Source organism: Callorhinus ursinus, unplaced genomic scaffold, assembly GCF_003265705.2.
Source record: "Callorhinus ursinus isolate GAN/ISIS: 27379988/994484 unplaced genomic scaffold, GSC_fseal_2.0 scaffold2, whole genome shotgun sequence".
In the NCBI taxonomy this organism is placed as follows: Eukaryota; Metazoa; Chordata; class Mammalia; order Carnivora; family Otariidae; genus Callorhinus; species Callorhinus ursinus.
Genome location: NW_027397064.1, coordinates 16872353 through 16894669, shown reverse-complemented (window position 1 = coordinate 16894669; position 22317 = coordinate 16872353). Strand labels below are relative to the sequence as shown.

Below are 22317 nucleotides of genomic sequence, written 5' to 3'. Positions count from 1 at the left end.
ATTGTTAACCTGAGAAAAAACACACTGAATAATAAGAAACTGCTTATAAAAGTTAACGAGACTGAGGGGCAGGGAGGGGAACGCACGGGCTGCCCAGGGCAGATCTGGGGGCCTCGCGCTGGGTGTGCAGACCTCACAGCACTGAGAAGGGCTCCTGGACTCTTCTGGTAATGGAAGAGCGTTGAGGCCACTTCCCAGAAAAGAGGACTAGGGATGGGAGAAGGGACCTTCCAATTGTGGACCCACCTACCTGTCGCTGACTTCAGGCATGGCCTTGAGGAAAAGAGATTCGAGCTCGGGCCTCCATCAGCTCCCAGGAGCTGCGGCCTCCTCTACCTCCCCCTCCCTAGCCCCTCTGTTCTGGTTTCAGAGGTCAAAGCCAGATTCAACTCCCACCCTTGTGGTTTCCAAACAAGTACAACAGATTGAATCTGAGTGAGAAATCCACTTTAATAATCCAGCTTCAGCTCAGCTGACCACTTCTCAAGTGCAAGAGAAGTCTTTCCAAGAGGCCTCAATCCACTAAGAGGCTACGGCTCAGAGAAGGGAACAGCTCAAAGAAGCCCTAAAATGGAAAGCAACATGGGATCTGGAATCAGTGGAGGCCAGCTGGGGGTGCCCCGCGGCACACCTCCCGCCAACACAGGGCCCAGCCAGAGAGGCATGGTGCTCACCCACACTTGGGTGCTGGGGGGTGATCAGGGCCCCTGGGCCTGGAGAAGAATAGGGACCTTTCCTCTCCTACATGGTAGCCCCAAGACAGCCAGCTCCCATCACCCAAGCCGGCGACCTAGCAATGGTGATGTTGCCCCAGCAACCCATCCGGGCACTGGAGGAGGGAGCCCGGCTGCCGCGAGGATGGGTCAGGTAGGAGTCACCTTGAAGAGGGTGAGGGTCTGGAGTACTCCTGAGGTGCAGGCGGTCTCCCGGATGGAGTGCATGGCCAGTTGGGGGCTGCCTAAATCTAGGACCCGCAGCCCCAGCCGAGAAGCCAAGATAGGTCCAATGGTGGTTCCACAGGGAGAGTCATTCCGGACCATGAGATCCTAGGAAAGGGTGGAGAGGCTCGAACGGCAAGCAGTGTCTGCTCATTAAACCCAAAGAGGAAGTCGCCTAAGAGCTGCTGGGCTGACAGGGGCCTGTTTCTGCCCCCTCAGGGAGTGTATGTGACCAGAATGAAAACAGGAAGCCCACATTAAATGGCAGGCCCAAAGGACAGTATATTCTGCATTGGTCCCATTTTCTCCGTCTGAACTACCACCACCCTCATTCCGGCTACCCCCATCTTGCCTTCCATTAAGAATCCATAGCAGGCGAGGGAATTAAAAAAAAAAAATGTGCCGTTTATATCAGCCTCTTGCTTAACATACACTCTCTCCCCGCCCCCAAACACACACAAAGAACAATCGTTCAGCAGTTTTAGTGTTTTTAGAAATACTGCTATTGGCATTCCGAAACCATTTCCTTTATATTCTGGTAAAAAAATAAATAAGAAAGTCATAATATGATGTACGATATTAAGATTTTCAGTGTGAGGAAAAACAGAATTATAAAATCAGATAAATTAAGTAGTAACTATTACTTTTTTTGAGTAAGAATTATAGTATGAACTCATGGTTTTCAAAACATATTTTTTTCTAGCTATGTCAACAGAAGTGACCCCAAAGCACTGTCCCCCATGATAACAACAGACACTCAGGGGGTCAGACCACAGTCTCCAAAATCACCATCCTTCCAAAGCTGCCATGTCTGGGGAGAGAAATGAAGGAGATGAGCCTGCAATTTCTTGTTGTACAGAAAGCAAGAAAACTTTTGAGAGTCCTGTCAAAGGACACGTTGTCGAAAGGACTCCCATTGGTCAAAGTTATGACTATCTGAGGATGAAATAAAGTGACTACAGGGGCGCCTGGGTGGCTCAGTCGGTTAAGCATCTGACTCTTGATTTCAGCTTGGGTCGTGATCTCAGGGTCGTGGGACTGAGCTCCGTGTCAGGCTCTGTGCTCAGTGGGGAGTTTCCTTGAGATTCTCTTTCCCTCCCCCTCTGCTCTAATAAATAAAATCTTTAAAAAATAAAATAAAATTACTACAGTGCATTGGATCCACACTGAACCAATGAAAATCTGATTTAATGTCAGAAAAAGGAGAAGAAAAGAAGCCCTATGTGTCACCTTTTGAAGTGGCTATTAACATACCTCGCCTTGAAAAGTGGTTATTAAAGGGAAAGAATGGGCGTTTATCTGGTCTTTCCAGTAGAAACCACATTTCATGATCACCAAATAGCCCTAGTTGATGGGGAGAAAGTTCCGCTTCTCAGAAGAATAGCAGCTACTATCTGCAGAAGGGATGACTCATAGAAGGGATGAATTGGAGGGATGAAATTATTGATTTCGGCAAGGATTGTCAATGGGTGTCAAAACCATTAGGTGTCCGGTTTATAGAGAACTCATCACTGACACAGTTACTGTCCAGCCAGAGGAGGAAAGCCCCTATATGATGGAGGGTTTGGAGGGCACCCCAATCAGGTGCTCAATCTTATCATCACTAAGGGCAGATCACCAGATAATACATGTATGATGTAACATGAAGGACACACCAGTCATGATGTCTTCTGGCCAAAAATGTCTAACTTGAATCTATCAAGCCTTCAGGCATAAATTCTAATTTACAGGAAATACAGGGCCTAGAGGCATCAGCTAAACACCACCACAAAGAAGCAACCAGACAAATCGAGAAAGTGAGACATCATGTGGGATGATGAGACTTATTTCTTCAACAAGTCAATGTTATTTTATTTTACCTTTTTTTAAGATTTATCTATTTATTTAGAGAGACAGAGAGAGAGAGAGAGAGCACACGAGCAGGAGGGGCAGAGGAAGAGGGAGAGAGAATCCCAAGCAGGCTCTGTGCAGACTTTGCGCTGAGGGCAGAGCCCGACTCGGGGCTCGATCTCACAACCCTGAGATCACAACCTGAGCCGAAACCAAGAGTCCGATGCTTAACCGACTGCGCCACCCAGGTGCCCCAAATCGACGTTATTTTAAAAGGGGGTGGTGAGGGCTGCACTCCACTATGAGATATTTAAGCAATATATGAACCAGATGTAACATGCGGTCCTGAACTAGATACTCAGGTGGAACAAGAGTCTGTAAAGAATATTTTGGGGATAACTAGGGAACACTGAAAATGATCTGGGGGCACCTGGCTGGCTCAGTCTGTAGAACATGTGACTCTTGATCTCGGGGGTCGTGAGTTCAAGCCCCATGCTGGGCATAGAGCTTACTTTTAAAAAAAAATGATCTGTGCGTTAGGATTAGGTACAAATTTACTGAAACAAAAGTGGACTGAAATAAGAATTTAGAGAATACAGAGTGAGGAGAAAAGCAAACAATATATTCAAAATGATTCCACTTATGTGTTAAGTATATGCACAGAAAAAATCTGGAAGCATATACACAAATTTCTGTGGGTTCATGTTTTCTTATTTCTATTTGTGTTTCCTGATTTTTTTTTTTAAAGTACACATGTCCTGCTTCTGCTGTGAGTTTAATTAAAGAAAATTTCCCCAATGTCTTCTCACTGCCTTAGAAGAACATGCAGACCCCCTTCCATGGCCTAGGAGGCCCTGCATGACTGGCCTGGGCAGGCTTCTCTCCCCGCCTCTCCCACTCCGGCTCTGAACCCTCCTGACAGGCCGAGCGCACTCCTGTGCCGTTTGCGGCCTTTGCACTCATTCCCTCTGCAGGGATGCTCTCCCTGCAGACTCACCCACAGCTGCTTCTTTCTAAAGCCTCAGCTCCAAGTGTCACTTCCTCAGAGAGGCCTCCCTGAGAAGGGAACATTCAGGTCTACATGGGGTAAGGGGGGGCTCTGTGTGGCAGACAACGCCCTGAGCCGGGAGGCAGGATGCCCTGACCCACCAGGACCTGCTTGCTGTGTGTCACTGGACTCCCTGGGCCCCAGTCCCTTAGAGCTCTACCTCCACCTATTTCTGACGACGTGGGCCATTGCCACGGCAAGAATGAAAATGAGCAGGTGGCAGTTCCAGTCTCCCCAGCCCTGAACTTCACTTACGGAGGAGCCCAGGGTGTGGAAGAGAAACACAGGGAGCTGGATGGGAACAAAGCAGGACTAAACTCACGTCACGAGCACACTGTATCTTCAGGTCTCACAGAAATCCAGCAGAAGAGGCCTCCTCATCAGCCCCATTTTACAGGTGTGGAAACTGACCCAGAGAAATGGAGCACCTCGTCCACAGTCACGGGGCTAGCCCCATAGCACACCCAGCACTGACTCCAGCTCTGCCCAGATCCAAAACCCATTCTTCTCGCTCTACTGGAAGCCCAGCCACCAAAGGTTGGCTCCCAGGCGCCCCCCCGCCCCCGCCACTTCCCTGGGGACGCATCATCTGTTTATGCCCCCCCCAAGTCCCACTCCTTCCACCCGGTCTTCCCAGGCAGGGCCCAGCCTCACCTGCAGGGGCACCCCGACCTTATTGGCCACCTCTCGGATCAGGGCCTCTGAAACCGCATTCGAGGCATAGCGTTGCTTGCTGTTCACCTTGATCACAGGGCCCTGGGGAGAGGGAAACGAGGAAGCGAGGGTGAGGCACTCATGGGTGATGGGCCCGCAGGGAAGGAGACGGGGCCCAGAACCAGCCAGGCCTTCAAGTCCCTAAGGAGAAACAGGTGCATCTCACCTTGTGGAACAAGGGCCGGTGGTTCTCCTCATGCTTGTCCCTATAAGAGACGGAGTCAAGGCTGTGAATGGCAAACAGGAGGTGGGTCTCCCAACACCCACCTCTAGCTATGCCCTGGAAACATCACTAATGCACCACAGCATTCTTTCCCACCCAGCCTGGTAGGACCTGAGGGCCATGCCAAACAGTGTCCCAGGCATCCTTTAGCAGTGGGTGGAAAGAAGTCTGTAGAGAGAGTCTATTCAACATACCTGGGTTGGGCATTACATGACTTTGACCCATTTGTGTCTTGGCACCCTCAAAAGGAAGCCACCAACCTTCTGGCCAGAATGAGGAGGAAGGGGAAGAGGGGAGAGGCTGGGGCCCTGGGGCTGGGGCTGAGCCTGAAGGCAGGTTCCACTCGGGTCTCCAGCTGTGAGGCCTGCAGGCCTGGCCCAGTAGACTCACAGGTAGTTGGGGTGCACGGCGTGGGCCATGTCTGCGCTGATCATGTAGGACTTGGGGATGGCTTCCTCGAAGGCCGTCAGGTGCTGGGGTGAGGCTGAGATTCGGCGCAGCACCAGCTCTGTCAGCAATGACTGTGCCCCCTGGGCGCTCTCGGAGCCCACCTGGTGACAGCAGAGACTGCTCTGGGGTCTGGGCTCAGGGAAAGGGGCCCCACACCCAGGATCACCACTGGTGCCCAAGACCCTGATGACTCAGTGGACGAGGAATGAGGGGTGTTGTCAGCAACTTCCCCAACACTGTGCGCCTGAAAACCTGAGGGTGGGCTGGGGCCGAACTAGTCCTATGTCATCTCTGGGGCAGAAAGAGCACTTTCTGTGGGCTTCCTGCACCTTCCCCCCCTCCTCCTCCCCCAACCCTCACACCTGGGGCTTCACACAGGTGCCCCACCACACCGGCCAATCGTCTCTGATGCATGTAACAGAGATCGCGAACTATCCACGCTATGCTGCACGGGAAAACACCCAAATTGTAGCTAAGCACAGGACTGCCCAGTTAGAGAGGACACTCCCAGCTTTCCCTTGCAGCTAAAAGGGCCATGCCCATGGTGTTCCGTGGAACACGGGCAGTGAGGAACGCCCCCTTCGGGTTGCGCCTTCAAAGGATGGGCGTGCACTCTTCCTCTGCCCCTTCCTCTCGTCCTCCTCACTCGGTATAGACAGGATGGCGGGAGCGGGAACAGCCGGCCGGCCTGCATCCTGGCCTGCATCCTGACACGGTAGCCAAGCGCTCAGGACAGCAGAGACCTGTCCTCAACTGCTCACTCTGACCCGTACAGTTCCAGGAGAGAGAAGGACCCATCCGTTCAGGCCCTGTGACAGCGTCTAAGAGCGCACCTCACGGGAGCGCACAGAGCGAGGCCCCACCATGCGCTGAGGCCTGGGGCTACAGGATGAAGGGCAGAGTCCCTGTCCTCGAGGAGCTCACCATGTGGCACACGGGAGGTATGGTCACACCTCTAGAAGCTGATACATGCTGAGCCAGGGCGACCAAGTGCTAAGGGAGCATAGGCCTTCCATCTCTGTGGTTTCCAGAACAGTCCTGGCTTACGGTGGGTGCCTGGCACAAGCTGGCTGCGGGAAGCTTCACAGAGGGGACCCCCTCCACAGAAGAGACCCTCCACAGGGCCCTCCACGTACCTCTTCGTTGTCATAGAGAGCGATCATGCGCACGTGGGGCTCTGCGGCCAAAGAGGCAGGAGCCGCACAGGAGTCGATCAAAGCCTGTTTGGGGGGAATCAAGAGCATCCTCCTAACTGCTCCTTCTTCCATAACCCTGCCCACCAACACCTGGCAGGTTCACGCTCCCGGCCTGCCTGCCTGCTGTCGTCACGGCCGGGATGAAGCGGGCTGGGCCTTTGACCGGCCTTTGTCCCTTAGGGCATTGGCTGGCTTGCGGGAAACCTTTCAGCTGGGCTGGGAGAACCACCCTTTGGGTGTGCTCCCCTACCTGCCTACGGGAAAGGCAGGAGGATGAATAAAATGGAGGAGAAGAGTGGAGAATCCTGGGAAGTCAAAAACAGCACACAGAGCACATGAACTAACTGGCCCTGGTGAAAAGATCAAGGTCCACAGAGGTGACTGGGACTCCATCAAGGGGACACAGCTGGCTGGGCTGCAGAAGCTGATATAGGTCCCAGGTTCGGCCCTGGTCTCCATTAAGGCCCAAAGCCTGTCTCCGAGAATAGGACGGGGTGTGAGAGAGAGAAATGAAAAGAGAGAGGGCAAGAGGAAAGAAAGAAATAGAACTGACTAGGGTAGGGAAAGAAGGCGGGGACTCCAAGGTGACCGGAAGGAAGAGAGCCAGCCCCACGGAGACCCCAAGGGCACAGACAGAAGGCTGGGTGGGCGTAAGCTTGGAGGGCAGGGGGAGCAGAGGGAGGGGGGTGATGCCGTCTCATGAGACACGAAGGCCCCTCCCCGGAAGCAGAGGCTAATATAAAAGAGAAGCAGTGGAGCCAGGTGAGGAGACCCCATGGTGCCTGAGCTGGCCTCTCCGCCTTCCCCTACCTCAGCCCCGGCCCCTCCCCACAGTCCCCCGAGCGCCAGCAGACGGAGGAGGTGGCCAGTGGCCCTCCAAGGACCTGCTGGGCCTTGAGGCAGTCCCCCGACCACAGCTTCTCCCGGCAGTGTGCCCCGCCTGGGGGCACCCCTGCTGCTCACCTGCAGGGCACAGAAGCAGCTGTGCAGATTATCCAGCCGAGGGGCAAAGATGAACTCCTCGTAGGCACCACCCAGGACCTAGAAAGACAGGACAGTCGGCCCAACCTTCAACCCTCCACCCCAACTCACCTGCTTCTCCCTGCTCCCAAAGGCCTGGGTTTGAGCGAGCCTCCTTGGCTCTGTGCGCAACCCGCCCTGTCCCCCGGCTTCGGGCGCTGGGATCCTGCTGGGTCGGGCTGAGCGGACAACGGGGAATGGAGCTGGGCAGGAGGTGAGGGATGGGAGGATGCCATCTACGGTTCCTACCAGTTCCCGTGGGACAGGGAAAAGGGGGTAGCTGAACGGATGCAAGAAAAGCTCAGGAAATAAACAGAAGACGAGACCAGCCCAGAAACAGTGCGCATTCAAAGAGGACCAAACCTCCGAAGATTTCATAATCTCCTGCTGTGGGCAACCAGGAGGGACTCAAGGGCAGGCTCCAGAAAAAGGGGGGCCGCATCTGGGCCTTCTGCCCGCAGAGGTGCAGGGCCAGGGTGGGTGCAAAGTACACAGCGACCACCTGCAGCAGAAACTCCTAGGAGGGGAGAAATCTGTGGAGGGGCTGATTCCCAGGGCCCACGCAGGCATCCAAGGAGGCAGGTCTGGAGCACGAAAAGTGCCCTTTTGAGAACCTCTGGCCTGGAGGCAGAGGGACATGGTGTCTCCTGGGAAGCAGAGGGGTGAGAGGAACCAGGGGACCAGCTGAGGTGGTGAGTGCTTCAGGGGATACGCTGGGGCAGGCCAGGGTCCCCGCGATCGCCACCCATGCGTCCCTGCAGCCATTCCCTACCGCAGGCTGCGTGTCAGCAAGGCAAAGCTCCATCTCCAAGATATCCTCGGGGCTCAGTCCCAGATGGGCGCAGAGAAGGGACAGGAGGACCGAGTGGTGCCGGTCATCCTGCAGGGCAGAAGCATGCTGGGAGGAAGAAGGTCTGCTCTTCCCCTCCTCCCCTTCTCAGGGATTCAGTCCTTTCCCCCTCTCCTCCCCCCTTCCTGTGAGCAGGGGACTCTCTTACTGCAGCATTGACAGGCCCAGGCTCAGGGGTCCCCTTCTCCAGCTCCTCCTGGACTGCTGTGGCAAGAATGGGGACTCTGTGGGGGGACACGTGAGGGAAGCGTGGGGAGAGCCGGAGGACACGGCACCCCTGAGCTTGGGCATCTCCCAGTGGAAACTGCCCTTGCCCTTCGATTCCAGTTTGCTTCCCAAATGGCAGAGCTATGAGGCCCTTGGACATCATCAGCTGGGTCCCGAGAGTAGAACCTGGCTGTGGCGACCGTGAGGTCGCAGGGTCCCAGGTCCCCCGGGGCCCCTTCCATCACCTGGTGCCACAGCCATCCCTCCCAGTCACCACGGCCCTTGCCCCAGGCTCACAAGTGCATCTCCATGTTGGGCCCAAAGTTCTCGTTGACATTGCGCTGCAGATGGATGGCCAGGTGGGGGATGCGGAGAATCGGCCGGTCCACGTGCACCAGCCGCTGTTCCAGCCGGCCTGAGGTAGGGCACTGTGGCCCACCAGGCCAGGTCAAACCAGGGCGCCTCCCAACCACAACGGGTTAAAACCCCCACTTCACCCAGACTAACCAACATGATCCTCGAACCCAGACTGCCCCACTCCCCCTTCCCTGGGGGGGGGGGGCTCTCCACAGGTATCCTGAAGGAAGGTCACAGTCAATCTTCAGGCTGCTGAAGGTGAGAACCTCCCAGGTCCAACCCCAGTTCCCACCTTGACAATGACGCGTCCAGCCAAGGTCAGGTCCCGGTCAAACCACGTGCTCCAGATCCCACCACCATAGGTCTCCACGCCCACCTGCTGGAAACCCACCTGGCTGCGGCGGGACCGCCGTTTCACCTAAGTGTGAAGATGGGGAATGAGAAGTCAGAGAAGGCCAAATGGCATGATTTGGAGGTGAGACAGACGGGCGGAGGCCTAAGGAACACAGAAAGAATATCGCTGACAGAGAAGGGCCCAAAGTGTGGAGGAAGGGGGCGACAAGTCTCCCCCCGCTGCAGGAATAGAGCCCCCAATTTGTACCTCTCCACTCCCTTTTGCCCTGTATTCCCCTGATGCCGCCCCTCCCCCAGCGCAGCCCCAGTTCCTCACCCGGAGGCAGGGGCTGTCCGTGTGGGCCCCAATGAGGCTGAAACCATTGCCAGGAACATACTGGCCTCCCACAGCAAAAGCGATGATCGTGGAGGAGTTCCTGGTCAGGAAGTACTGGGGCGGGGGGCGAGGGGGGGGGCCGGTAAGATTGATTGGATTATCTAGCCGGCCGGCACAAAGGACTTTGAGTCCCGGCCTAGGGACCTGCTTCTCTGTCCCCACCCCACCCAACGTACCTTGCTCTCCGGCTTGATATCCCAGCTCTCCGTCTCTTTGAGTTCATGGAAGCCAGCCTGGAGGAGGCGGCTGCGGCACTCGGCCACGGCTGTAGAAAAAGAGCCCTTGCATAGCGATGGAAACCGGTTAGGAGGCACACCGGCCACCACTCCCCTTGGTGGTGGTCACTTACCGTGGAAAGGAGAGGGGCTCCGGTTCACGAACTTGAGGAGTTCCCGGGCCGCGGCCTGCACCGCCTCTTTGCGGGCTCTACCGGTCATGGCCACCTATTGGAGGCGGGGTAGGGGGGCTGCTCAGACTCCTACGAGGTTTGGGACCCTTGACCTATATTATCCAGGCCCCGGAAACCACCTTCCCCATTCCCACAAGCCCCGTTCCCGCGAAGTGATCGCTCCCAGGCTCAGACCTCTGCTTCCGCCCCTTTTCCCACCGACAGACGCAGATGCCGGGCCAAACCTCTTTCCGCTGAAAGCTCCAGCCCTCTAGCCAAAGTATCAAAATCCCAGCAGCGCTCCCCGCCCAGCTCGTCCAAGACGGCCCGCCCCCTAATTCGAGCTTCAGCCCGGCCCCCTGAATCCCACCCCCACGTGCCCGCCCAGCCCAGAAATCCCCGTGGGTTCCGAGCTCCAAGCTCTCAAGAGGGCCCCTAACTCAGAGCCGGCCTGCACCAAGGAGCCAAAATCCTATTGGCCGGGGAGTACCCCACCCCCCCACGCCCCCAGTCTTTCGCAGGCCACCCTTTTCCAACCCCAGGAAGATCAGGTCACGGAGGCCGGACTTTCGGTTTCGCTTTGGGTCAGGCACAGCCCTCACCTCAGCGCGCTGTTGAGCTTAGGCCTGAGCCGGCTCCGAGCCGGGTCTGGGATCGGAGTTAGAGCTGGGTGGGCCGTGGACAGCCACCTGCATGGCCCCACGCGTGGGCCCGCGTCCGCTAGCCCTGCCCCCGTGCTCGGCCCCCCCCCCTAACCCCCCCCCCCCCCCCCCCCGCCCCCCCGTCTGCCCCGCCCCCCCCCCGGCCGCGCAGCCCGCCCCGCCCCCGCCGAGCCGTCTGCTCCGCCCCTCGCTAGGCCGCACAGCCCGTCCCACCCCCGCCGAGCCGTCTGCTCCGCCCCTCGCTAGGCCGCACAGCCCGTCCCACCCCCGCCGAGCCGTCTGCTCCGCCCCTCGCTAAGGCCGCGCAGCCCGCCCCGCCCTCGCTGTCCGCGGCGGTGGCGGGGGCCCTCTGCTGCCCGGGAGGTGCTAGGACAGCCGCGAGCCGCGCGCCCCCACGCCTGCCCCGGGTCGGAGAGTACGAGATAAAACTCGCCCCTGCTAGCTCACCTGGTCCGACGAGTACTGTACAGAGTGCTCTCTCTCTCCACAGGCACCCTTGTGATAATAAAAGCAACAGGGCTAGTGTTCATGGAGTGCTCACGGTGAGCTTTAGCTTTATGATAAGGCTTCACGTGTTATCTGTTTAATCTTCACAACTGCTCTGTCAATTTTGTACTTTCATGTTCCCCGTTTTATTTATTTGTTTTTTTAAACATTTTATTTATTTATTTGACACAGAGAGAGAGCACAAGCAGGGGAAACGGCAGGCAGAGGGAGAGGGAGAAGCAGGCTTCCGCAGAGCGGGGAGCCGGATGCGGGGCTCGATTGCAGGACCCCGGGATCATGATCTGAGCCGAAGGCAGACGCTAAACCAACTGAGCCACCCAGGCGCCCCTCACGGTCCGGGTTTTATACATGAACAAAACCAAGTACAGACACGAATCACTTGTCCAGGGCAGTAAATGGCAGAGGTGGGGTTTGGACTCAATTAATTTGACTCCAGGGACCTGGAACAAGCCACTCTCAGATCTTTTCTGGCCCTTTACATATGCACCTTGGAAAGTGTTATGCTCCTGGGGAAGTGCCTGAGGGACAGAGAAGTAATGACTTGCCCAAGATCACACAGCCATTTGGATGCATCTAGAATTTGACTTCTATCTGCACTCTTTCCACTTGTTAAAAGGACAAAATAAAACAAACTGCACAGGTTCTTGGAGGCAATCCCAATATTCATATGTCAAGAGTGGTGAGTAGCAATTTAAAAAACCAAGGTACCCACCTAGTCATAGATTCTGATCAGGACTCTTGGTGGCCCCCGGGGTCCAAAATGGCCCAGCAACCAGGGGTGTTAGCACTCCAGGGATTACAGGTCAACAGCACAATCTGTCCTTTATATACGGGGGTAGGAATGTTGGGAAGGAGGTGGGGAGCTGTGGGAAAGGCCCAGCGGCCCTCAGTTCACAGGAGTAGGTATTGCAGGTGTTCAAGAATATACAGGTGGTGGGGTAAATTCATGGCATTCCCTAACTGTTCATTGAAATGTCATTAGGTATAAAGTTTCAGTGCTGAATGGGTCATGGAGAGAATATTCTTTTCCTCTCAGAGCCAGAGGCTGGCTAGTGGGGAAGGGACACATTCACAGACAGTGAACAAGAGCTGAAACGGGTATGATGGATAAGGGAAGGAGACTTAACTTAAAAAATTTTTAATGCTCTTCAGAGTACAAAAAAAGAGTCCATGCTAATGTGAGAGATTCAAATACCACCAGAATGGGTTACTTAGAAAGTGAAAGTAAAAACTGGATAAACTGAACATCCATTCTTGATAAAAAACAAAACGAAATCCTCTTAAGAAGCCAGAAAGAGGGGTGCCTGGGTAGCTCAGTTGGTAAAGCGACTGCCTTCGGCTCAGGTCACGATCCTGGAGTCCTGGGATCGAGTCCCGCATCGGGCTCCCTGCTCAGCGAGGAGCCTGCTTCTCCCTCTGACACTCCCCCCTCTCATGTACTCTCTCTCTCTCTCATTCTCGCTCTCTCAAATAAATAAATAAATCTTTAAAAAAAAAAGAAGAAGCCAGAGAGGGGCGCCTGGGTGGCTCAGTTGGTTAAGCGACTGCCTTCTGCTCAGGTCATGATCCTGGAGTCCCAGGATCGAGTCCCACATCGGGCTCCCTGCTCAGCAGGGAGTCTGCTTCTCCCTCTGACCCTCCCCCCTCTCATGCTCTCTCTTATCTCATTCTCTCTCTCAAATAAATAAAATGTTAAAAAAAAAAAGAAGCCAGAAAGAGAAAGGATAAAGACGTAACTGCACAAATTAGTGGGGAAATACAGAAGTGCTCCTTTCAAGTCAGAAGTAAGACACTGGTGAACTTTACTGCTGGTTGTCAACGTGGCAGTCAGAGCTGGTGTCACAAAGCAAAACAATTATATACATGGAAAAGTGAAATTTCTCATTACTTATAGATTATTTGATTACCTAGAACCTCTAAGAATATAAACCGACAAGCTATTTGAACTGGTTAGGAGGAGTGGCCTGATTTTAAAAGTCATCAGCTTTCCCATGCAATAATCAACCAGAAAATATACTAGTAAAAGGGTCCTATTTACAAGAACAAGAAATACTATTATATTCCTAGGAATGAGGGGCACCTGGGTGGCTCACATGGCTAAGGGTCTGCCTTCGGCTTAAGTCATGATCCCAGGGTCCTGGGACCGAGCCCCACATCGGGCTCCCTGCTCAGCGGGGAGTCTGCTTGTCCCTCTCCTCCCTGCTTGTGCTCTCTCAAATAGATAAAATCTTTAAAAATAAATAAATAGGGGCGCATGGGTGGCTCAGACAGTTAAGCATCTGCCTTCGGCTCAGGTCATGTTCCCGGGGTCCTGGGATCGAGCCCTGCATCGGGCTCCCTGTTCAGCAGGAAGCCTGCTTCTCCCTCTTCTACTCCCCCTGCTTGGGTTCCCTCTCTCTCTGTCTCTATGTCAAATAAATAAAAAAAATTAAAAATAATAAAAATAAATAAATAAATTCCAAGGAATGAGTATAAGAGAGACTTGGTCTCACTGGGAAATGCAAGTTAAAAATGAGATGCCATTTTTGATTTGTCAGATTAGCAAAAAATGAGAAATATTGGTAATATGAAGTGTGGGAGAAGACCTGGGGAAATGCATGCCTTTATACCAATTTCTGTGCTGTAAATACTCCCTGGGGCTGGTTCCAAGCTGCCAACATGAACTGAGTGTGGAGTTGGGAGGAGACAAACAAAAGCATGCCATTGTATAGATTTGTACCCTACAGACATTATAGACATAAATAACCTAGAGAACATAGATTGATAGTAAAATACCTAGGAAAGTGATGATTTTTGAGTATTTGTTATCTGTTTGCAATATAATTTATTGTAAGTTTACATAATTGAATTTTTTAATGATGGCTAGGTTTAGCACCAGGATCACAAAATTCCTGGAAATTTGACAGTCATTTCTCATGGGCTGGTCTAAATGAGCTCTAACACACAGCTTCACTCATACTCTACATCTTTGTTCCTTACAGTGTGATTTCTTGACCAGCAGCATCTACAACACCTGGCAACTTTCTAGAAATGCAGAAAGAACCCAAAGGCTTACCCCAAACCTATCAGATCATAGTCTGCATGTTAGCAAGATCCCTAGATGATCTGAATGCAAGTTCAAGTTTGAGACATAGCGTTTCAGAGTGCCATGTGGCAGTAAAAAAACAATGAGGTTGATTTTTATGTATTATCATGGGAAAAAAGTGCTGAATATATTGAGTGAAAAAAAAAAAAGCAATTTCCAGAATAGTACTTACAGGGCAAGAGCATTGGTAAAACTCACATAATGAGCTAAATGTCTGGATTTTATGTATGTATATATGGAAATGCATGGAAGCAGGTTTGGAGAGTGGAATGGTATTGGTTATGAAATGGGAGGGTCAAGGGGGGACCTTAGCTATCCAAAAAATGTTTCTGAGAATCGTTCTTGTCCTCAGCCTGCTGAGAAAATCTTCCCCACCAATCCTTAGCTGATGTTTACAAGGCTACCATCATTCATTTCTGTTTGGCTGAACAACTATTAAAGTGCAAATACCTGTAAGTTACCATAGCAATTGGTGACACATACTTCAGTGTGTGTTCATTTGATATATATGTCCCTTCTGATCCCTTGGTATGTGACAGAAGCTTCCTAAGTAGTAATTTGTCACGTAATTGTTAAGAGTGATTTGATGGGCGCCTGGGTAGCTCAGTCGTTAAGCGTCTGCCTTCAGCTCAGGTCATGATCCCAGGGTCCTGGGATTGAGCCCCGCATCGGGCTCCCTGCTCGTCGGGAAGCCTGCTTCTCCCTCTCCCACTCCCCTGCTTGTGTTCCCTCTCTCTCTGTGTCTCTCTATGTCAAATAAGTAAATCTTTAAAAAACAAAACAAAACAGTGATTTGAGATACCAAAGACCAAAGCAATGGTGTAAGGAAGAGGTGTATGTGGGGGGGGAGGGGTGTGTGTGTACTGTCCCTGTCTGCTAAACTGATCTTGATTTCCTGATACCAAGACAGCCCTGGGTATCTCATTGCTGGTAGATACCCTGGTTGTTTAAATGTATAAATAATTTGCCTCTGGGCATCATGATAGGAGCGTGCATGGATACAGTACAGTATGTCCTTCTACAGTGTTGTTGGAAGGGCACTTTTGTTTCTAACACGTATTCTGCTCAAGTTCCGTTTTCCGTGCAAGACTCAACTGATTAAGAACTACAAATCCCAGGATGCCTTGAGGTGAGCAGTTTCGGCAAGATTGTAATTTCAATGTTATGTTCTAGGAGGGAGGCTTTAGGGGCACCTGGGTGGCTCAGTCCGTTGAGCACCGGACTCCTGATTACAGCTCAAGTCATGATCTCGGGGTCCTGAAATAGAGCCCCGTTGGGGGCTCTGCACTCAGCGCAGAGTCCGCTTGTCCCTCTCACTTTGCTCCTCCCCCTGGCTCGCTCTCTCTCACTCTCTCATAAATAAATAAAATCTTAAAAAAAAAAAGTACTCTGTATGGGTAAAAAGAATGTGGCACTTTTATAGGTACTGATAGGGAACAATTTCCAAGATACACTAAATGAAAAAACAAGGTACAGAATAGCAGTTATGGTATGCTCCATTTGTGTATAAACACACAGACACACATATATATTCTTATATGGTTAAAAGCGGTTATAAGGAAATAGTAACTGACTCTAGGAAGGAGAAATTTTGACTAAGGTTCTGTGGTAAGACAAACGCTTCTCTTTTCCTATAAATCCTTTTGCACTTTTTGAATTTTTTCCTATATCCATCCACATGTTACCTACTTTTAAAACTAAATAGCAAATTTAAAAAGTAACAGGTGGAAAGATGATCTTTAAGTACTTTGTGTGACCCAAATTTTGTTTTCTGGTGTACCCTGATTGAGTTAGTAAGCAATTTGTTGGTTAGCATTTATCCCTAAAACCTTCAGTTTAATAAAAATGCCCGCATAAGGGGCCCATGGGTGGCTCAGTTGGTTAAGCATCTGCCTTCGGCTCAGGTCATGATCTCAGGATTCTAGGATTGAGCTCCACTTCGGCTCCTTGCTCAGCAGGATGTCTGCTTCTCCCTCTGCCTGAAGCTCACCCTGCTTGTGTGCTCTCTCCCTTTCTCAAATAAATAAATAGATAAAAACTTAAAAAAAAATGCCCCCATAAAACTGTATTACTTCTGATTTGGAAATTGTGTCTAAGTGTGGAAGGGAAAGTAGACGGAATGTTTCTTTTGATGTTGATATTTAAACAAAAAATAAACTGGGGGTGAGATAGGAAACCCTTCTGAAAAAGGCACCCAACTCTATTAATTCTTCACCTGCACAGAACTATGAACTATTGATCCTGTCTCCCCGCACCCCCGCCAGGCTCTGCTTCCTTCCCACCCAGCGTGTCATCCACTCAGTTGTCTTAATCATGCCCATGCCTTGCCACTCTGCATTTCCTTACTTGCCTGGCAAAAACCCAACCCTGATTGCAACCAGCTCGTCACCTGCTCCCTGTTTGCACCTGGCACATAGTAGTGATACAATAAATATTTATCCAATGAATAAGATTTAAAAAAAAATTCTTTGTGAAAATTTGCCCTCAGGAGCATACTCCCTAGCAATAAAAAGGACCAAAGTATTGAAAAGTGCAACAACTTGGATGGATCTCATGGACATTATGCTAAGTGGGAAAAATGACAAAATTACAGAAATGGAGAGCGAATTAGTGGTTGCCACGGGCTAGGGAGGGTGGGGGGGATAGATGTGACTGTAAAGGAGTAGCATAAGGAACATGTTTGTGGTGGCAGAAGAGTTCTCTATCTTGATTAGGGTAGTGGTTGCATGACTCCACACATGTAATAATGAGGGTTGCCAGCTAACATGCAGGACACCCAATTAAATTTGCATTTCAGATAAAGAATAATTTCTTAGTATAAGTATATGTCCCAAATATTGCATGGGCTATACTTTCACTAAAACAAAACAAAACAAAACTCAAAAAGACAAAATTTAACTGAGCATCCTGTATTCTTATTTGCTAAATCTGGCAATCCTAGATAACAGGGCATAGAAATACCCACATACCTTTTACCAATGTCCCTTGCCGGATTGTGATATTGTACTGTAGTTATTTAAGATGGGACCATGGAGGGAAAGTGGGTGAAAAGTACACAGGACCTCTCCGTACTGCAACCTCCTGTGAATAATTACTTAAAATTCAGAAGTTTTGTAGATGGCTCTCAAAAGAAAATCAACTGCCCCTGTTGGTGATAAAAACAGAGATAGAGGAAGCACAGGATATTAACCAGCCAAGAGGTTTTATGGACCGTTGTAAACTTTTGGCACTTCACCTCAGTCTTAAGATGTATCCCTTTCCAGTGTCAATGATCTCACCGAGGTTACTGACAGTGTAACAAAGTGGTTAGGCGCTGGGGCTTGGAATCACGCACACCTGGGTTCAAGTGCTGTCTTGAACTTCCTTAGCTGTGAGCTGTGCTTAGCTGTGAGCCTTGTTTGCAATGGGGATGCTGGAGCCAGCCCACACCCCTGCCTCTTTCCAACTCCACATTCAGGGACAGCGGGCTGGTAGCTTGAAACCTGCCTGGGAGGATTTACACTCCCAAGATCAGCAAACACTACAAATCAGGGCTTTTTTTTTTTTTTTCTTCTTCTTCTTTCAGAAAGGTAATTGTTACACCACAGACTTTGAGCCTCAGTCGACACGTCTGTCAAATGGGGAAAGACAACAGTAGTAACTGCATTGACGTTAGGAAGAGTCAAAGAGATCCATACTGTTATGAGGATTAAAAAGTGACTGGAGGGTGCTTGTCATTAAGTTCCTCAAATCGTAAGTGAGCGATAAATGTTACCATTTATTATTGTTTCTTTCATAGTAAACGGTGTGCAACGTGAGGGCACCCGTTATGCTTTACTTAACTGGATATCTTTAGTGACTGGCTCAGGGCCTAAAACACAGCAAGTGCTAAATAAATGGTCGCTAAATTCAGGAATAAATGGCAGATAATAGTGACTTGAGGTTCTACACCTTCAGGAGATGTGCATTTTATCAGAGGCTTTTAGGGCATACTTTTCGATCTTTAAACCTGATTTTCAGACCCTGACCTAATTTTCAGGCTGGCAGGGAGGGCAAGGGAGCACCCATACCCCCCAGGATACTGTCTGCTCTTGCAGGCCTGGCCCTGACCCCCAAGGCAGTGATCCCGGCACACGCCCGCAGGTGATGGAGACAGGCCTCCCCTCTCCTTCCTCCTGGAGCCAGGATTGGGGCATTTCTGGCTTTGAGCCTGTCTGACTAGAGGTCATTTAATCCTCGCTGGATTTGTCCTGTTTATTTTAGAGAACAGGGCTGTTTACTTTCAGTTTGTATTTCTAGGGGTGCTTGCTCATTTTGCTTCCCTTTTATTTACTTTTTGCAAGCACTTGGGTTTGAGTAAATATGTCCATAAAGTTCCAGGGACTGGGTTATTCTATGTCTGGTATTTTAATGGCCTTTAAACAGTGTCTGCTCAGGTAAGCATTTTTATAGATGGTATAGATGGATCGAAAAGATAGAGAATTCTGTTCTTAGTGGCCTCTGATTGCTTCCAAACTGACAGCCAGCCACCAGGAGCCTATGAATCATGGCTTTTCATCAGTAATAAAAATATCAAAGCCAACCCCCATCTCAGACTGAAAAACTGACCCACCCTGGTCAGCCAGACTGGGGAACCCTAGGAGGTATTTAAACACCAGGGCAAAAAACAAACAAACAAACAAACCCTAAAACCAAAAACCAAAAACTGAAAAAACACCAGGGCAGTGCTTAGGGTAAGAGTTCCCTAGAGTGTTTTTTTTAAATGCAGATTCATGAGCCCCATACTTGACAATTCTGCTTTGGAAGGTTTGGGCTGAGGCTCAGGAATGTGCATTTTTAACCCATGCTGAAAATTCTGTCCTTAGATCACCTTGAGAAACACAGTCTAGAGTCTCAAAAACACTAGTGCCAATGGGTGAGCCGCCCTTGAGGACAGTGCCTTGTGGGGCAACACACAGAGAAGCTGGGGGACCAGACAGGGTTGTTTGGAATGAGTCCAACAATTAGCACACTGTTCCTCCAAAATTAGCTGAGAGAGGATGAGTATTGATCTGGTAAGCCTCTTGCGTAGGGTCTGATTAGTCAGCAACTTGAGGGCAGGGGCTGGATCTCCCTCATATCATCCCTCCCAATGCCTAGGACAAGGCTTGGCTTACAGGTTGGTGCCCTGCTCTGGCTGGGGCACTCCCACCCAAGACAGACCTAGAACGCAGGCCTGGTTACCTCAGGGTAGCCTGGGAGCCAGTTGTTGGGAATGGACGTGGCGGAGAGGCTGAGCGCCATGGTCACCTGCTCACCAGCTCCCGAGCCGGACCGGGTCTGCCAGAGGCCGAATAGGTGCCTGGGGCGGCCCTACTGCCTTTTCTGCCCACTCCTCCCACCCCCCCACCTCTACCCCTCTGCTCCAAGGCCCAGGGTCTTCAGTCCCTGTCCCCATAGGGCCCACTGTGACATCATCAATGCAGTTGGAAACAGCAATGCCCTCAACAGCGCTGAGCCTCAGGCTAGCCTCTAGGTGCCAATGTCTACACGGTGACCCTTACCTGGGGGTGGGAGGGTCCTGTACCCCAGGAAGTCACAGACAGATTTTCTTCTTCACTTGAAGAATTCCACCCTTGTTCTCTATCTGGGCCCCTTTGTTTCCCTTCCTGGGTCAGGGTGCTCATTGGTTCATTGGCAATGGTTTACTTATTTATCCTGCTTCCTGGCCCCCACCTGCCCCCGAAGGTAAGCTCCGGGAGGGCCTGGCCCACATCTGCTTTTCACTGCGGAATCCCTAGTACCTAGCACAGGGCCTGATACATAGCCAATACTCCACAAACATTTTTCGGGTGCATGAATATATGAACGAGAGGCTTCACTGGCTCTCGCCAGCCAGTCCTTTAGTCACTCGACAAGCGTGCTTTGTACATCTGCTGTGGGTCTGGCTCTTGTCGACCTGAATAACTCCTTTTCTGCCCCCAGGAGCTCCCAGCCCGGAGGTGGTGGGATGCTGGAGCCGCATCCTCTGTGTCATCCACCCCGACCAGGGCTCTATCCCAGGTCTACGGAGATGGGGCGGCAGACAGGATTGCGCTCTGCCCACGACAGTCTCTTAAGCCAGAGAAATGGGCTGTGGTCTGGCAGGATTTCCCCTGCCTGATTCAGGGAGTCCTATCTGCCCCGAGGCCTCTGTCTCTGCCTCTGCTGACAAGCACGGCTGCTTGTTTCTGCTGATACTGCAGCGGGGTGCATCTACAGAAGCAATCCATAAAACACCATTTACAGCCAGAGCTAAACCACAAAATCAATCCCCAACGCTCACTCCCATCAACAAACATGCTTGGAGGGCCTCCTGAGGGGGGCACACCACCGTAAGTTGCCACGGGAGAGGTTGGGATGAATGAACTGGGGACTCAGGCCCGGGGAGGGGCTTCTAATCTCCCTTGGGAGCCAAGACGCATGGGGATGAGACGATTAACCACACATAATAAAAGCGTGTAAGCCAAGTAGTAAACGAAGCCTCTAGAACTGCACTGCTCAGTATGGTAGCCACCAGCCAATGTGGCTACCGAGCACTCGGAGTGTGGCTAAGTCTGAATTGAGAGGTGCCACATGTATAAAATAATATACACATCAGCTTATGAAAAAATATACATCTCAATTTTAAAATATTGATTACATGTTGAAATGATAAAATTTTGGATACTTTGGCTTAAAATACTCTATTATTAAAATTAATCTCACCTTGGGGTGGCTGGGTGGTGCAGTTGGTTAAGCATCCGACTCTTGGTTTCGGCTCAGGTCCTGATCTGAGGGTCACGAGATCGAGCCCCTCCACTCAGCCCAGAGTCTGCTTGTCTGTCTCCCTCTGCCCCTCCCCTCACTTGCATGTGCACTCTCTCAAATAAATAAATAAAATACTAAAAAGTAAAAATTAACCTCACCTGTTTCTTTTACCTTTTAAAAATGTGGCTGCTTGGGGCACCTGGGTGGCTCAGATGGTTAAGCATCTGCCTTCAACTCGGGTCATGATCTGCAGGTCCCGGGATCAAGCCCCGCATCATGCTCTCCGCTCAGTGGGGAACCTGCTTCTCTCTCTCCCTCTGCCTCTCCCCCTGCTTGTGCTCTCTCTCTATCTCTCTCAAATAAACAAATAAAATCTTTAAAAGTAAATAAAAAACATAAAAATGTGGCTGCTAGAACATTTAAAGTGACATATGTGGCTTTCATTACACTTCTGTTAGACAGGTCAAGGAGTGGAGGGCACCAACGATGGACCAGTAGCCTGTGCTGAGGCAGCTGGGAAGAATTCGAAGGAAATGGGACTATTAGGAACTAGCAACGGGGTGGGAAGGGATGGGAAGACATTTGAAAAGTTTGATCATGAAGGGAAGGGGGGAGGGTGACAGCTCAGGGAGGCAACAGAGTCCCAGGAACAATGCACACACCACCCACCAGTTCTTCCTCCCCCTCCTGTCATCCTCCCAAAAGATGAACCTTGGGTGCCTCCAGTCACCCCCTCCCTGTCACCCCCTCCCTGCATGCAATGACTCTAGAGTAAGGCTCCTTCCTCTCAATCCTGGACCATGGGGAGTTGGCCAGACGTGGCCAGAGATCTGGGTTTGGATGCTAAGTCTCAGGTAAGTAAAATCCCTATCCAGCCCTCCCTGACCCCTAGCACTGGGCCCTGGGCAAAGGGCAATGGTGGGGGAAGGGAGGGGAGGTCAGGAACCCCGAGGCAGATGGAGCTGGGGAGTTGGTCAATGTTTGAGATGGGGAGGATTTCTCAGAGGAGCAGTGTGGCCCAGGAGGGGGAAGTCAGCCCCCAAACCTGCCCAGACAAAGCTTCCACTCTGGACATACTTCATCAAGGGAAATCAGGCAGCCTGGATCTGATATTCCTGCCTCTGCCTTCCCACTCAGCCACACAGAGAAGCTGTAAACACTCAAATGCAAGGATTAACTCTGCATGTGGTGTCTGGGACATTGTGAACAACTCTTGGCAGCTGTGTGTGTCTGTATTGGATTGATCTTTTTAACCCCAGCACCTAGGATGTGAAGCTTGGTACACAGCCAGTGTTCAGTAAATACTGATGGAAAAGGAAGGAAGGCAGGCAGGCAGGCAGGAAGGAAGGAAGGAAGGAAGGAAGG

General features: G+C 51.3%; 1 protein-coding gene across 7 annotated transcripts; it reads right to left on the bottom strand.

Annotated features, from left to right (window-relative positions):
* Positions 1-425: 425 nt before the first annotated feature.
* On the bottom strand, positions 426-19574 carry DNPEP (aspartyl aminopeptidase). 7 transcript variants are annotated; one of them, XM_025891179.2, is made up of 17 exons: positions 19408-19559; positions 17175-17286; positions 11061-11108; positions 9913-10006; positions 9740-9828; positions 9504-9617; positions 9126-9251; positions 8774-8904; positions 8418-8493; positions 8192-8299; positions 7363-7440; positions 6340-6423; positions 5144-5304; positions 4697-4736; positions 4471-4572; positions 879-1046; positions 426-565 (listed from the first exon to the last, which is right to left on the bottom strand). In XM_025891179.2, the coding sequence occupies exons 4-17, from the start codon at positions 9998-10000 to the stop codon at positions 515-517; spliced, it is 1416 nt and encodes a 471-aa protein (XP_025746964.1). In that variant the 5' UTR covers positions 10001-10006; positions 11061-11108; positions 17175-17286; positions 19408-19559; the 3' UTR covers positions 426-514. The 7 variants fall into 7 exon arrangements, with proteins under 7 accessions (XP_025746964.1, XP_025746943.1, XP_073734397.1 ...); XM_025891158.2 differs by lacking the exon at positions 17175-17286 and having other exon boundaries at positions 19408-19574; XM_073878296.1 differs by lacking the exons at positions 6340-6423; positions 17175-17286 and having other exon boundaries at positions 19408-19574.
* Between the last annotated feature and the right edge of the window lie 2743 nt (positions 19575-22317).

Bases quoted from the DNA above. Each gene is read 5' to 3' on its own strand.
- DNPEP (XM_025891158.2), bottom strand. From the start codon at position 19,467: ATGGCGCTCAGCCTCTCCGCCACGTCCATTCCCAACAACTGGCTCCCA. The intron at 11,109-19,407 runs GTAACCAGGCCT...TATTATCACAAG, and splicing joins GGCTCCCAGGCTACCCTGAG to GGTGCCTGTGGAGAGAGAGA. The intron at 9,252-9,503 runs GTGAGGAACTGG...CTTCACACTTAG, and splicing joins CGGACAGCCCCTGCCTCCGG to GTGAAACGGCGGTCCCGCCG.